At 35.2% G+C, this 14,040-nt stretch overlaps 1 protein-coding gene across 2 annotated transcripts in view; it reads right to left on the bottom strand.

The window, feature by feature from the left end:
* Positions 1-14,040, bottom strand: part of grb10b (growth factor receptor-bound protein 10b) — a 96,233-nt gene that overhangs the window by 63,659 nt on the left and 18,534 nt on the right. Inside the window, exon 2 of one of the 2 annotated variants that reach the window (XM_079445179.1) lies at positions 8,491-8,604. In XM_079445179.1, coding sequence (XP_079301305.1) covers positions 8,491-8,541 — 51 coding nt within the window. In that variant the 5' untranslated portion in view covers positions 8,542-8,604. Of the gene's footprint in view, positions 1-135; positions 226-8,490; positions 8,605-14,040 lie in introns of those variants that run through there. The other variant, XM_079445180.1, reaches the window with a different exon arrangement.

The following is a 14,040-nucleotide window of genomic DNA, read 5'->3' as shown; positions in this document are numbered from 1 at the left end:
CATAAATAAAAAATAAAGAAATAAACAACATTTTGACCAAAAAGCTGAAAAAAGACTATGAATTGGATACAGAATTATAATCAAAACGTAGATGGAGTCGATCAACAACTGTGACAGCTTCACAGTCATTATTACCTCTTCATTGGCCATCATTTTATTCCATAATGTTACACAGTTTTGATGCTGGTTTATGTCTGATGATCCTGTGGAAACATCTGTTGTTTTGGTTTCTTCTTCGCTTGTGTTTTTGGAAATTCTGTACAGAAGATGTGCACTAGCGCCCTCTACCATATAACAATGAAACTAGACTGTTACAAATAAAATGATCAACAAAACATCTTTACACTACACAAATAGAACAAAAGCTACATCTGATATGGAATTTATGTAGCCTATGTGTATTTACACAGACTGTTTAAAGTTGCTCAATGGTGGCATACATGTATTATGTATTATGTATGAATGTATTAATATAAATGTTATGTATGACAAATATAAATTTTGTATTATAACAACAATAAATATCAATTATTAATTTACTCACCTCTTCTCAACGAACTATACGATTTGAGGCATCCACAGGGAAACGTAGGATATTTAAAACTTTTTTTTCCCAAAGTGTGAGGAAATAGTGTGATGCTTGCCAAACACCACTCTTTAGAATAATTTGATTATTTATTTATTTATTTTATTTTACAGTATTGTAAAATACTGCATTTTTTACAGTAATGTGTTATTGGTTTTATTCCCAGAAGACATAGTATAGTTGACTACTTTATGGGTAGTGCTGCCAAGTGACATTGCTGGAAATTTGCAGCTAGTTTACGCAATTCTGAATCTGTCTATCATACTAATTTTTCCTAAAAACTGTGACTTATTAGGGGTTTTTTTTTATATTGGCAGTGGCATTTTACCAAATGCTGTTGAAAGTGTCAACCACAAGAAGAAAAAATAATAGATATAAATAAATAAATAAAATAAACTTTTGCAACATGGAATTCAAAAGTTTAAAGAAGAATCTCCAGTTTATTTAGCAAAATAATAAATTTTATATTCCCATGTACACAACATCTCAAGTCTGTTCTTCAAATTTATTCTCCATAAGTATTCATGCACTTTTAAATTCCCGATGCTTCAACAGAATGTGTATGAAAATATTTATTTATTTATTTTTATTTCTAGTTGGTTTCAGCACTGATTTATCAAATCGGCTTGGAGCCAATAGCCTATCTAGTCTGTTCTGTGCAAATTTTGTTTATACATATATTGCTGTGTATGCCTATCATATGGTCAGATGAAGTTTTGAACCAGAAAGGACTTCTAGTCTCTTCTTGTGGTCTCCTGGAGTCTTATAGTTAATCCTAAAGCAATGCATCTGACATTAACATTAAAAGTCTGAAATTTTTTTAAGGGCAGAAAGACTGTGTGTAAGTGAGCATGTGTGGAGGTTCTAGCTAGCCGAGTGTGACTGATCCGTTCTAAGTTCAATCTATACTTGTACTGAGGGAAGCCACAGTGGTTCTGTCTGACTGAACACAGCAGAAGGCCCAGACAAAGCTAAGACCTCTAATATCACGCTTTAAGTTTGTCTGGGACCATAATCTATAGGTCCGTGTTGTCTCTTTGCTGGCTTTACAGAACTTTTTCAGAGATCTTGGGAAAGTTGATCAGTTTAAACAAGAAACGAAAATCTGAGAAATGTTATACAAACCATTTTATAACAAGGACCATTTTATAAAAGCAAATTCTATGGATAGGGGTTGATTTTTATTTAAACAAACATATGAAGGTCAAATAATGCTCTTATAAATTCTTTCATAATTTATTTATACATTTTATAGTTTGATTCATGTTCCAGACCCAGACCTGCTATTTAAAATATGACTCCTTTATTATTATTATTATTATTTGTATTATTATTATTATGTACACACACACACACACACACACATATATATATATATACATATATAAAATTGAGATATTTAATGAAAAAGTATCAGTTTTTACACAAATTAATAATATTCTTTCATAATTTAGTTTTGTTACTTTTCGAAATAGCATTTATTTATACAACCCGACTTTCAAATCACATGAGCCAATATTTTATTCACAATAGAACATAGATAACATAGATATTTAAACTGATAAATTTTATAATTTTATGCACAAAATGAGCTCATTTCAAATTTGATGCCTGCTACAGGTCTCAAAATAGTTGGGACGGGGGCATGTTTACTATGGTGTAGCATCTCCTCTTCTTTTCGAAACAGTTTGAAGGCGTCTGGGCATCGAGGTTATGAGTTTCTGGAGTTTTGGTGTTGGAATTTGGTCCCATTCTTGCCTGATATAGGTTTCCAGCTGCTGAAGAGTTTGTGGTCGTCTTTGACGTATAATTCGTTTAATGATGCACCAAATGTTCTCTATAGGTAAAAGATCTGGACTGCAAGCAGACCAGTTCAGCACCCAGACTCTTCTACTACAAAGCCATGCTGTTGTAATAGCTGCAGTATTTGGTTTTGCATTGTCCTGCTGAAATACACGTCATCTGGATGGGAGCATATTTTTCTTTAAAACCTTTATATACCTTTAAACATTCATAGTGCCTTCCAAAACATGCAAGTGGCCCATATCGTATGCACTTATGCACCCCATACCATCTGAGATGCTGGTTTTTGAACTGAACGCTGATGACACGCTGGAAGGTCTCCCTCCTCTTTAGCCCGGGGGACACGGTGTCCGTGATTTTCCAACAAGAATGTCAAATTTGGACTCGTCTGACCATAGAACACTTTTCCACTTTGAAACAGTCCATTTTAAATGAGCCTTGGGTCACAGGACACAACGGCGCTTTTGGACCATGTTCACATATGAAAAATGAAATGCCTTTAGCTGAAAATATTTTTTTCATCTTTTCATTTTATGAAAATATTTTTTCTAATCTTTTCAACAAAGGTCTTCTGCCTTGTTCTTATGATTTCTCCAGTTTCTCTGAAACTTTTGATGATGTTATGCACTGTAGATGATGAGATTTGAAAAGCCTTTGCAATTTGACGTTGAGGAACGTTGTTTTTAATGTATTGCACAATCATTTTATGCACTCTTTCACAGATTGGAGAGCCTCTGCCCATCTTTACTTCTTAGAGACTCTGCCTCTCTAAGACATTCCTTTTATGTTACAGACCTGATGTCAATTAACTTAATTAGTTGCTAGATGTTCTCCCAGCTGAATCTTTTCAAAATTTCTTGCTTTTTCAGCCGTTTGTTAATCTCGCATAGCCAGACCTTCAGACTGACGCCTGAAGGTCTGGAATAGATGGCCGCGTTCATTGGCCAAGGCCTGCCCATGAGGCCGTTTGACCGACATGTCAAACAACCAATCATAGTTCGTTTCATTTAGCTCCACTTTTCAGGGCGTGGAAATGTCGCCACAATAACAGACCGGTGTGTGAACCTCTCGGATGTATTTTAAAGATTCAATGCCGCGAGCTTTAAATATTTCACATACTTTTGAAAATCCAGCGTTTAGTTGACTCTGATAAGCATTTGTCATCACATTTGTAAACACGACGGCTTTCTTCTTTCGTGAGGTTTGGCGCCACGGCATCTTTGTTTCCCGGCGGACCGAAAATAAACACGACACTCGCGTCTCCCGGAAATCTGGTTTAATTTAACCAGTCAGATGACGACTTTGTTTCCAGAAAAGTGTGCCATATGCATCAGACGTTTAGCCAACGGTCCATGGGCGTGACGTCTGAGGCTGAGACTAGCGCTTTGTTGCCCCCGTGCCAACTATTTTGAGACCCGTAGCAGGCATCAAATTTGAAACTAGCTCATTTAGTGGATAAAAGTTTAAAATTTCTCAGTTTAAACATTTGTTATGTTCTCTATGTTCTATTGTGAATAAAATATTGGCTCATGTGATTTGAAAGTCTTTTAGTTTTCATTTTATTCAAATTTAAAAAAGATACTAACATTTCCAGAATTCGGGTTGCACATTTCATTGCTTGATTCTTGTCCCAGACTTGCAATTTAAAATAAGAACATCCATCATACATATAATAATAATAATAATTATTATTATTATTATTGTTGTTGTTGATGTTGTTGTTGCAATTTGTATTATTGTGATTTGTATGATATCTACTAAAATATCTAAATATAAATAATTTACATATTTAAAGAAAAAAAAAGTATACAGTATCATATACAGTATGTCATATATATTATGACTGTCCACCACAAGCAACAATTTGCCGAAAGTTTGGGTACTTAGTTATCAAGAAGAATTCTGTTACATTTTTAAAAATGTTATTTAAAATATAAGTGATGTGTGAAGAATGAATGAATGAATGAATGAAATACAGTACTAGATAAATATCACCTTTTGATATCAAGGCTATAGTTAGACAAAAAAAGAAAGAAACCTGCAATCACACACATCTCGCAAGGAGTGTTTTAAGGGAACTATTCAAGGGTGCTGTGGTTAATTTATCCCCAAACACGCATGTGATGTAAAGTCATAACCCTCCACGTACTGTCGTACATTGATCAAGTTTCTGCTAACAGGTGGATGCAATATATATCCATTAGGTGTTTATTAAGTTTCATAAATCTCCTACTATACAAACCAGACTTGATTTAACCTACTTGTGTTGTGTGTATACTCTAAAACACAGGGTTCCTAACAAAATGTAGTCAATAAACATGGCTATATGAAGCATTTTGTGTGCTGACTTGGTTATCCTTCAGATCAGCTGTACTGATATAATTCTTAAGGTACAGAAGGTGACATTGCAGTCCTGCTTATCCTAAGATGGTCAGGCTACTGTGAATTCCTCTGGCAGGACGGATTACACTGTGAAAACAGAGCCACATTCATAAAGTATTTTTCCTTTTACTCACAGCAACTGTAAATTGGTCTGTTAGTTGTATAGATTGTGGCATAAATATTGAATAAATATTCAAAAGGAACAGGCATGTTAGAGTCATACAGATGAACACTATTTATTGTTTTGTTTTGTTTTATTTTATTTCAGTGTTTGTGAAGCAAATCTCTTATGACCATTTAGCCTGCATCTATTTAATAATAAAAAACAATATTGTACAATAGTACTTCAATTTAAGTAGTTTTCTATTTTAATACATTTTAAATGTAATTTATGGAATTCCATAGCTTCATGTCACGTGATCTTTAAGGAATCTCACTAATTTAATGCTTAGAAAAGGGCTCATTATTATCAGTGATGAAAAGAGCTGTTTTGTTTTGTTGTTGTTTTTGGTGGAAACTGTGCTATATTATTTTTTAATAATTCTCTAGTAAATAAAGTCAAATTCTCTCTATTAACTAACTATTAACTACAACTTTTGCCTCTAATTTGTTGCTTATTAATAGTTAGTAAGGTAGTTGTTAAGTTTATGTATGGGGTAGGATTAAGGGATCTAAAATGCAGAATAAGGCATTGATATGTGCTTTATAAGTACTAATAAATAGACAAAATGCTAGTAATATGCATGCTAAGTTAGTAAAGTTGGTCCCTAAACTAAACTGTTAACATACCAATTTTTCTATGGGGATTTTATATATGTCATAAAATTACATCTTCATCTATTCAGAGAATTTACATAATGAATGTGAAAATTACAAATGGACTTACATGTAACATATATAACAATATCAGTCTTGATATAAGACAATATACTGTATTTCATATATTAAATTTCTGTATGGGATAAGCCAGACACACTATATAGACTTCAATTCAGAGAAAGTGTCTGGATGTAAACAGCTTAAAAGACCTTGATACAGAATCCTCAAGTTCTTAGAAATACCAAGAAAAGCAAAATTGACTTCCAGGAACAAGGAACCATATGTTTTGTCTTGATTCACTCTGAAAACAGCTATAAAGCTTGAGGCGGATAATTTACAGCTCTGAAAATACCAATATGCTTCAACAACAGGCACTTTAATGGCTAAAGCAGTGTGAGAAAAAAGCCAATATGGCCGGTAAGCTAATGACAAACCCACATTTCTGGAGCAGTTCATCTTCAACTGGCAAACATAATGTTCCTCCGAACAAAATCATCCTCTTAGACTAAGCTAAGAAAACACAAACATATGCCAAACTTGCATACTTTTACCATTCACAGAAAATGGACGGGTTCTCACTTGAAATTCAAAAGATGTATTGCCTCCCAATTTACAGTTTGCTTGGTATTCTACAAATCAATTCAGTTTACCAGCCTACGTGATTTATTAGGTTATTATATCAAGGCCTCTTTAATTATGGACACGCATGAAAAGTGAGTAAATTGGCGTAATGCTCGCTTAGCTATACATTTTTATTCAATTCAAGCTCACGCTTAATGAAGACCTGAAAGTAGGGACTTACACTTTCAGGGCAATTCAAACATTAGCTCATCATCTTAATTGAGAGCACAAAGGCGAGAGGCGCAGCTCAATAAAAGCCAGTTCAGCAGTTCTTTTAAAACAGTAGTTAGGGAGCTCACCTCGAAGTGCTGTGGCAGGCCTCCAGTCCCCCTGCATTAGCCAAGCCTGGAGCCCGGCCCAGAATCCCACTTACTTATCAGACTTACACAAGCACAGACAGATGCTGCAGGCGGATTCATTTTATTTACCACTATCTAAAAGCCTCTACCATTCCTCCTCCTCCTCCCAAATGTATTTAAAATGCTTAGAGGTGTAGTCTGTCGAATCCTCTTTAGCATATCATTTTCTTCAGCTATGTGTACTTGAGACCAAATGGGCTTTCCTAAACTCTCTTAAAATAATCTTTTTAAACACTAGATTATTTAACAATGTCCACTTTTGGACATACATGCATAATAGGCAAATTGTGTCATTTTTGTTTTATTTTTCCTACTGACCCATCATGAACAAATTTCTCAAAACACTTCAGTTGTGGTAAAAATTATGCAGGTGTGAATTACATATTCTAAATTTATTAGAATAAAATTTATATTGACTATAGATATAAAAAAAAATCACAAATTAGTAAAATTAGTGATATTCACATTAATTTTCCTGTTTTCTTCACATCAAATCTCATATTTCATCACAAGCATGATCTTCACTGACACTGACTGAACAATTACACTAACAAAACACAACTTTTTAGAGGCAAAATTGTTGATTGTGGTGGATATAACTTTACAAATGGGGAAGTCAAAGTCATGCCTCTTTTTATATTAAATATTGACTGGTCCGTGTCTGAGACAAGGATAAAAAAGTCTGCAAATGCAAGGCAAAAATGAGCAAAAATAAATGGAATTCTGTCAGGATCACTGTCATTAAAGGCTGTATGGTTCTGTTTTGGGCAAAATACTCCCTGCCCATTCATGCAGCCTAGCATGGATAAGAGCAGGGAGATCTGTAAAACAGAACAGAACCAACATAAATTTAGCAGATATCATTAACAACACAATTCAAGATAAAGGAATCTTGTTCAACAAAGAATATCAGAAGGCCAAGATCTCCACGGGGTGATATGCCTGATTGATATTTCCCAGCTGGGTTTGAACTGCTTAACGCGAATGTAAACAATGCCAGTCAAGAAGAGCCCTTCAAAACCAGCCAGTTACTCCAAAGAACAAGGCTAGAATATAGATGCTCTTACGTCAGGTTTCACCATGTGAATCCAATGCGTTCAGCCTAAAGGAATGCACACTGATGCAATGGCCATTCACTGTAACCCCATCTTCATTCAGGCTTAGACTCTAAATCTGCAGCTCATGTCAGGTATTGTACATTCAAAATACACAGAAGCCATAGCTCTCACATGCTCTCAGAAACCATACAAAAACTTAAACTAAAGTAGGTGAACTATGAGTTTTTACAGTACACAATAAAATAATAATAAACCATCAGAATGGAAGAAGACAGAAGGCACTTAATGTACATATATATATATATATAATGTATAATGAATTAATAAATAAACATTTAATTACAAATTGTGTATTAAATATTATGAAGAAATGGATTCATAAAATGTTGCGACAATATTCATAATATAGTACAGCCTCTCATAACTTATACATTTAAATGCATGGATATATTCCAGATCAAAAAAGGGCAGTTTTAAACTAAATGACCAAAACATTCCACTGCCGTTAACATTTGGCATTTCTTCACAATGCTTTGCTTTAGTAAATAATACTAATACTTACATAATTATACTCCAATCAAATTTGCTTGGCATATAGGGTTGACGCTGTAGTAGTTTTGAAATAATGTAATTACTAATTCCTTTAAAAGGTAAATACTAAATTAAATACTAAAGGAAAACTTACTGGTACTGCACGAATTTGTTTTTGTATGGCTCTATGTAATCTGGCTGGCTTTTTCCAATTTATGTTTTAAGGCAAGAACATATTGTATAGTGGTTTTGGAACAAAAATATCTTACAAAGACAATAACAATGTAGAGGCTGGGTAAACAGTGTAATAAGAAAAGAACAAAACAAATACCTGATAATTTGGATGGTGTAGAAAATAATCTGGACATCCGGCCACAGCCATGATACACGCTTTGTAATGTCTCTCTCAGATATCACATCCACCTCAGATAGATGGGGAAAGAGTCTGAAATTAAACCAAAACAAAAATGTTACATCAAATGTTTCTTCAAGGTAAAAGAAAAGGCAATCTCTTTCTTAGTTGAGTCTAAGTGGCTACTACCAATATAGCACAGAGCACTTCTTAACCCAAATAGTTCCACAGGGTCAGTAAACAACATTAGAATAAGAGGAGGGAAATACAGAATCCGAGCTGACCAACAACTACGCAGAGATGGTGTGTGAAACAATCTCTAGATTGTCTTCTTAAAACTCAAGGCACTTGCAAAGCAGCTTTACTTGCAATGTGAGGAGAGAAGGAAGATGTTAAACAAACAGATCATACGGTGCTCCAAATAGTGAACATTTCCACTGAGACCAAAATTATATATTTTCACTCATATAATGGTACCTTATTTTCAGAGGGTAAGATTATATAGTCTAGCAAGCTTAAACATAAGCATTTATTTTGCTGCTTCACCATTTTGAAACAGAAAAATAAGGTACAACTAGAGTTCACAGAAAACTTTGCACTTTTGAGACCCATTCACACCAAGGATGATAACTATAGCTATAAACTTTTAATAATTGTGCTAGTTCTATGAGAACAGATCTATACAACAGCTTCAATGTCAAAGTCATAGAGAACAATATCATTGGAATACCTTTCAGGAGTTTTTTTTTTTTTCAGCTGATAAAACCATAAAATCATTGAGAACTATGAGAATCCATCTGGATTTCAAGAGCTCAAATATTTCAAACAGCAGGTGACATAACTATTTTTATAAACAGAAGATCATCACCCATTGGTGGAGTCTCTAATGTATTATTCAGAAAATAAAATTAAAATTAAATTAATCTAGTAACTACCAGGGAATCACTAGTAGTTACTAGTGTTCTGGAAGGTTGCTTAAAGTAAAACAGCAGCACAGTTTTCTCACACAACAAACTAGCAAATGACAACTGTTTACAGGAAGAATCTGAATACAGCAGTTAAATATTATGTGCTTTAACTACCATGTACAAAATAATTGACAAGCATGACTGTGGTTGTATTTTATTTATTTTTTTTAATTTCTAGTTTGATAGCGGTTCCTTCTTTCAGAACCCTCATTGATGTTTTATTACCTTTTTTAAGCAGTCATTAATTAGTATTTGAAAGCTCAGGAGATGTGTGGACTATTTCTAGTCCTCTTAAATCTACACTATTAAACGTTTGGGCCTTTGGTGCAGAGTTAAATTCTGCTCCTGGAGTGTCACGTTGCACTTGGAACAAGGAGCGAGGAGACACGGAGATATCCAACACGGAGATTTATTGAAATATCCAAACACACGGAACGTAGAGCTTGGGGAATGGACGAACAATACAGGACATGGGAGACAGGGAGACACAGGGATAAAGAACACTGGGAAATCAACAGGGAAGAACGGAAACAGGTGCAGGGCAATTAAACACAGGACTAGGGACTAATCAACTAATGAACATGGAACGAGGACAGGAACAGGAAGGCCAAATATGGACACGAGAGGCGGGGAAACACGAGACACAGACTGACATGGAGGGCCATTGTACTGCAGACTTTATTTCCAACAAGCGTGACTGGAAGTTTCTAGTGACTTTAGTAGCTGGTTAAGGTGTGTTTAATTAGGGTTGGAGCTAAATTCAGTGCACAGTGTCTCTTCAGGAACAAGTTTGGACAACCCTTCTTTAGTGGCTGAAACCTATAACTACAAGTTACTTCCGGTGGAACATTGTTTTAGTAATCATGTAAGTTCTTCTTTAGCTACTCTTTTCTGCGCAAATGAATCTGTTAGTGGTGTTGCTTTGAATTTTTTTATGGGCACTGGCACTTTTTTGCTTGCAAAGGCATTTTGGTTTAAGGTTCATTTGTGGCTTCAGTCTACTATGACACCATCAACTGCATATAGTAGTCACACCTTGTTTCCTTTATTTACAGATATGACATAAACACGCACAGACAAATTTCCCATGGAATCTATACAAAACACTCTAAAATGTAGATCATTATTAAAGGCTTATCATAGTGATTCACGGTAAGGCAAAAACATGTTTTAAAGGGGTCATCGGATGCCAATTTTCCACAAGTTGATATGATTCTTTAGGGTCTTAATAAAAAGTTTATAACATACTTTGGTTAAAATTTCTCAATGGTATTGTAAAAAACATCCTTTTTAAACTTTCAAAATCAGCTGTTTTCAGCAAGCTGTTTTAGACCATGTTGCTTTAAATGCTAATTAGCTATGCTCATCCCGTCCCTCTCATCTGTGGGGTGACGAGCAGACTGTAAACGTCAACGGCGAAACTTGCTAAATAGCACATATTAGGAAAGGCGATTTGCAAAGATTCATTAAAAACCCTTATTCTCATTTCTTCTGTAGATGAAGCTGGATCACGAATGATTTGCGTGAACATAGATACATTTAGGCAGATCGGGGATCTGCGCATTCCCTTCAAAAACGAAAATAACATTAATCCTTTAAGTCTTCAGCGGCTCAGATGTCTGAGTCTTCAGCGGCTCAGATGTCGGGAGTAAACGACGACTGCTATATTCATGATTACATCCAACAACAGAACACCTCAATCACTTAATCAGAGATATTCTCGTTTTCCCCTGCACTGGAGTCGACACAATAGCGGACAGCTCTCAGCTCACTCAGGGCGGGTCTAATGTAAGACGGCCTTGTCAATCAACTATCGTGGGAGTGGCCTGTACAGAACTATGTCTTTCTGACAGGAATCTCAGAACAGCCTGATTTGAGAAAAGGGATTTTAAAATAGGGATTTAAAAAAAAACACTGGGTGGATTTTTATCATCGTAGGGTGGATGTGTACACACACTTCCAACACACATTTATGTTCAAACAACATGTAAAGTGAATTTTGCATCCGATCACCCCTTTAAAGACAAATTTATGATGTACTCGCTCATTATTTAAAGTTTGCTCATTTTGAACAAAAAAAAGTTTTATAGTATGGCTTAAAGGGTCCCATTGGCTTGGGCTGATTTTAGAGGCCCTATTCTTGGCCCCTGCGATTGCATAATGGAGTCAGGTCTGCACGTTTCACAGTGTCCAATCCTGCAACAAAAGAGTGGGCAGCCCCAGGGGATGATGTCATCACCGTTAATCATGTGATTGACCTCCGGACCACGCAGGTCTGACAGCTCCTCTTTTGGTATCTAATTTAATTCAATGTGCCTAACTCAGTAAATCAGTATTCAGAAGCCTGCTGAGCACTGAATTGCAATCTCTCAATGCCTGGTTCAGTCAGCCATGGAGCTAAAAAGGAGAACTGGGGGAGCCAGCAACACCTCAGCAGGCATCTGTCTCTAAGGGAAAAGTGAGGGCCCCACATTTTTTAAAGGTTCTGAAAAAGAGACAAGAGTTGAGGAACATATGAACAAACTGTCTGGAACTAACTTTTGATTTCCATACAAAAACAGAAAAAGCATTTTTGAGGTAGAAACTACAAAAAAAAAAAATTTAAATTACAAATGAAAGAATATTGAAGCTAAGTTTTGGGAATTTGCTTGGTCATTGATATGAGCAAACGTCATATATTTGGATACATTAAAGTGTACGTCATATATTTGGATACATTAAAGTGTTAAGTTAAGTTCACCCAAAAAGTAAAAATAAATAAATAAATCTCACCCTCAAGTCATTCCAAAATAATAAAACTCTCATTCATCTTCTAAACAGAATGATTTTTTTAAACTAAGCCTGTTAAAAAACAATGCTATTCCATTGAACGTCCACTCAACTAAAACTGTGATGCTTCAAAGTGTTAAAGTCACTGTAAAACATTCCATATGAATCAAGCGAGTCTTCTAAAGGGACACGACTGATTTATATGATGAATAGGTTCCATTTAGGATTTTGTTTGCATAGAAATACTCATCAATATCAACAGAACACACTGTTCATGAAATCTGTTCATCATACAGTATAAATCAGTTGTTTCTTTCATTTTATCCCCATAAGAACACGATTCCCAACTTGTTTCAATTAAACTAACCACTGATCAATCATACAGTACATTCCATGAAAAAAGTTCAACTCAGTCTTGCATGAGCAGATGTAGCACTGAACCATGGAGAGCAGCTGCCACTGAAATCACACAGTAAGATGAGCCAAGAAGTTGGTCACAAATTCAGGTGTGACAGGGCAAACAGCCTCAACATTCATTCATCATGAAGGATGAAAAAAATTAAGACTATTGTGTTTTGCCATGGGGTTGGTGGAATTAAGCTGCTTTGTTTGATGGTCTTTTTAAAGAATCCTGTTTAAAATGTCAAAGGTCAAAGCCCTTAAGCTGTGTTAACCTTGTAGACTATTTAAAAGCAACCAAATGGAATATGGCACTCAAGTTGTATGGACTACATTAATGATATTTTTATGGTGCTTCCATGCTTGTGGCAAAAATTCTGCAAAATTTGATGTATTATGTAACTTCTGTATTATTGAACTTTTTGCAACACCTTTAAAGTGATATGCCCAGTGAGTGTTACTAAAAGCATGTTCAGTTTGATCCAAAAATGATGAATATGAATCTGGCAGCATTTTATTATCTTGGTTGTTTTACACACTGCATCACTTAGTAGTATCAAGAAAGTATCAAGATAGTAGTGTTAAAATTTATCGCAAGTGAAACGCTGTACCAGGTGAGCTACTGAGCATGTTTAGTATGTCTAAAAGGCTATACATATGGAGCTGGTTATGTGAAGCAAACATCAAAATGTTTTTGTTTACAAATCACACACAATGGCAAAAGTGTTTTGAGGTCGTAACACACTATTGTGCAAGAAACTGCGTAAAAATATGTCTTAATTTGCTTAATTTGACTACTTGCTAGTGTAATCATAATTTGGAATAAAAGTGATTAAAAAGAATAAAAGTGATTGGGGTTTTACTGCCACTAGTGTTCATTTCCACTTGAAACTGAAATTAATTTTATGTACTTGTACATTTTTGCAAAAACTAGGTAGAGGCACATTTTCCAATGAGCCTATGTTGGCTAGTTTATAGCCAAGTCTACCTACAGTTATGTTTCTGCTATACATCTTGTTATCTATGATTTCAGGTTTGCTCTATATATTCCATAATAGAACTTGGAAGAAACAGAGGCAGAGAAGAATGTAAAGAGGGATATAAACTCTGCCTTGACCCCTAGAGTGCTCTGTGTGTGGCTTGTTTGTTTGTTCTCAGATTGTCCTAGCACAAAAGCTGAATTGTACTGTGAGCTATGACGGCATGACATGTTTGTTGGACACTGTGGTAAGAAGTTCATGTGTGCTTACACAGTAAAAGGAGAGCTTTAATGTCTAGCAGTGATTAGCCTTGAAGCAAAGGCAAAGGCCAAGCCTTTGGGATCTCCACCAGCCACCAGCTATTTAAAGTAAATCCTTATTGAAAAAGTAAGAACAGTTCCCTGAAGAGATCT

The sequence above is a fragment of the Barbus barbus genome (assembly GCF_936440315.1).
Source record: "Barbus barbus genome assembly, chromosome: 21".
Classification (NCBI taxonomy): Eukaryota; Metazoa; Chordata; class Actinopteri; order Cypriniformes; family Cyprinidae; genus Barbus; species Barbus barbus.
The sequence above is the reverse complement of the archived record's forward strand: the minus strand, read 5'-3'. Positions and strand labels throughout refer to the sequence as shown.